At 48.2% G+C, this 1,275-nt stretch overlaps 1 protein-coding gene across 1 annotated transcript in view; it reads right to left on the bottom strand.

Moving 5' to 3' along the window:
• Nucleotides 1-683: 683 nt before the first annotated feature.
• Nucleotides 684-1,275, bottom strand: part of LOC107299060 (tRNA 2'-phosphotransferase 1-like) — a gene marked incomplete at its 3' end in the record, with an annotated part of 9,582 nt that continues 8,990 nt past the window's right edge. Inside the window, exon 3 of the mRNA XM_015828427.1 lies at nt 684-853. Within this exon, the coding sequence (XP_015683913.1) occupies nt 684-853 (170 nt within the window). The remainder of the gene's footprint in view (nt 854-1,275) is intronic.

Here is a 1,275-nt window from a genome sequence, read left to right as displayed (position 1 = left end):
AGCCAGCTGAGTGACTTTTAGCCAATCACCAGGAGACGGTGAGTTCTAGTTCCATCTTAGGAAGGAAAGCCAGCTGAGTGACTTTGCACCTATGAGCAGGTGACAGTGAATTCTAGTTCCACCTTAGGCAGGAAAGCCAGCTGAGTGTCTCTGGGCCTATCACCAGGAGACGGTGAGTTCTAGTCCCACCTTAGGCAGGAAAGCCAGCTGAGTGACTTTTAGCCAATCACCAGGAGACCGTGAGTTCTAGTCCCGCCTTAGACATGAAAGGCAGCTGGGTGACTTTTGGGCTAGTCCCTCTCTCAGCTCGGCCATCTCACAGGGTCGTCGTTGTGGGGAAAAAAATAGGAAGGCGTATTGTCTTCAATACACACACACACACACCAACATATACATAAGCAGCATAAATATATAAAAGCAGCGTAAAAAAAAATCTAATAAAAACAATACCCCTGTTGCAGATGGAAGAGCAGGGAGCAACAGAAAAGACCCACTGCGGGCAGTTTTGTTCTGGATTTCTAAAAGCTAAAATCTGCCCCAGACTTCTCTGCTGAATACTTCATTTTTTTATTCATTTTTTTTTCCTGAGGACACGGTTAAAGACCTCTGGATATCTATTTTCTGCTCTTAAAAGAAAAGCTCTCCACAACAGCCACACTTGAATGATCTCTGAACCCCCTTACCTGGAGGGAGTGCCCCTGGTTCGCACGGATCTGGAGGTGTCCACTGGATGGGTGTCGGCCCAGGGCGAAGCGCTGTTTTTCGTTTGTCTCCACGACACGTTTCACGTCCTCCTCCGACCAGGCCTTAAATTGGGGCAAACGAAGAATCTCCACCGTGTCGACGAAGCCCTCTTAAGATTCAGGAACAAAAGGACAAAGGCGAAGTTTAAGCCTTGGGCTAAGTCACATTTGGCTTAAGCCACAATTGGCTGCATTTGCCCGGCACCCTAAGCCAGAATTCTGGGCGTGCGAATTACTATGCCTAGATCTGCACACAACACACTGTAACGCTGATGATGTTCCCTAGCTGGGTAAGGAAACGTCTGCAAGAAAACAACCAGACTCCGAGAGCACCAAGGACTCCACACACAATACACCACACAAGTCATGTTACGAAGCCAACCTTTCCTTCTTCCTTGGGAAAACCCCCCAGCTAATCCTTGATGTTCCCTGAGCTTGGTGGTTTTCTTGGAGACATTTCATGACCCAACTAGGTAACATCATCAGTGCTAGAAGGGAAGGGTGTTTGTGGAGAGGAGGAGGAGGAGGAGGA

This window comes from Protobothrops mucrosquamatus, unplaced genomic scaffold (genome assembly GCF_001527695.2).
Source record: "Protobothrops mucrosquamatus isolate PMUCROS unplaced genomic scaffold, P.Mucros_1.0 scaffold4488, whole genome shotgun sequence".
Classification (NCBI taxonomy): Eukaryota; Metazoa; Chordata; class Lepidosauria; order Squamata; family Viperidae; genus Protobothrops; species Protobothrops mucrosquamatus.
Note: the sequence above shows the minus strand (reverse complement) of the source record. Positions and strands in the feature narration are given on the sequence as shown.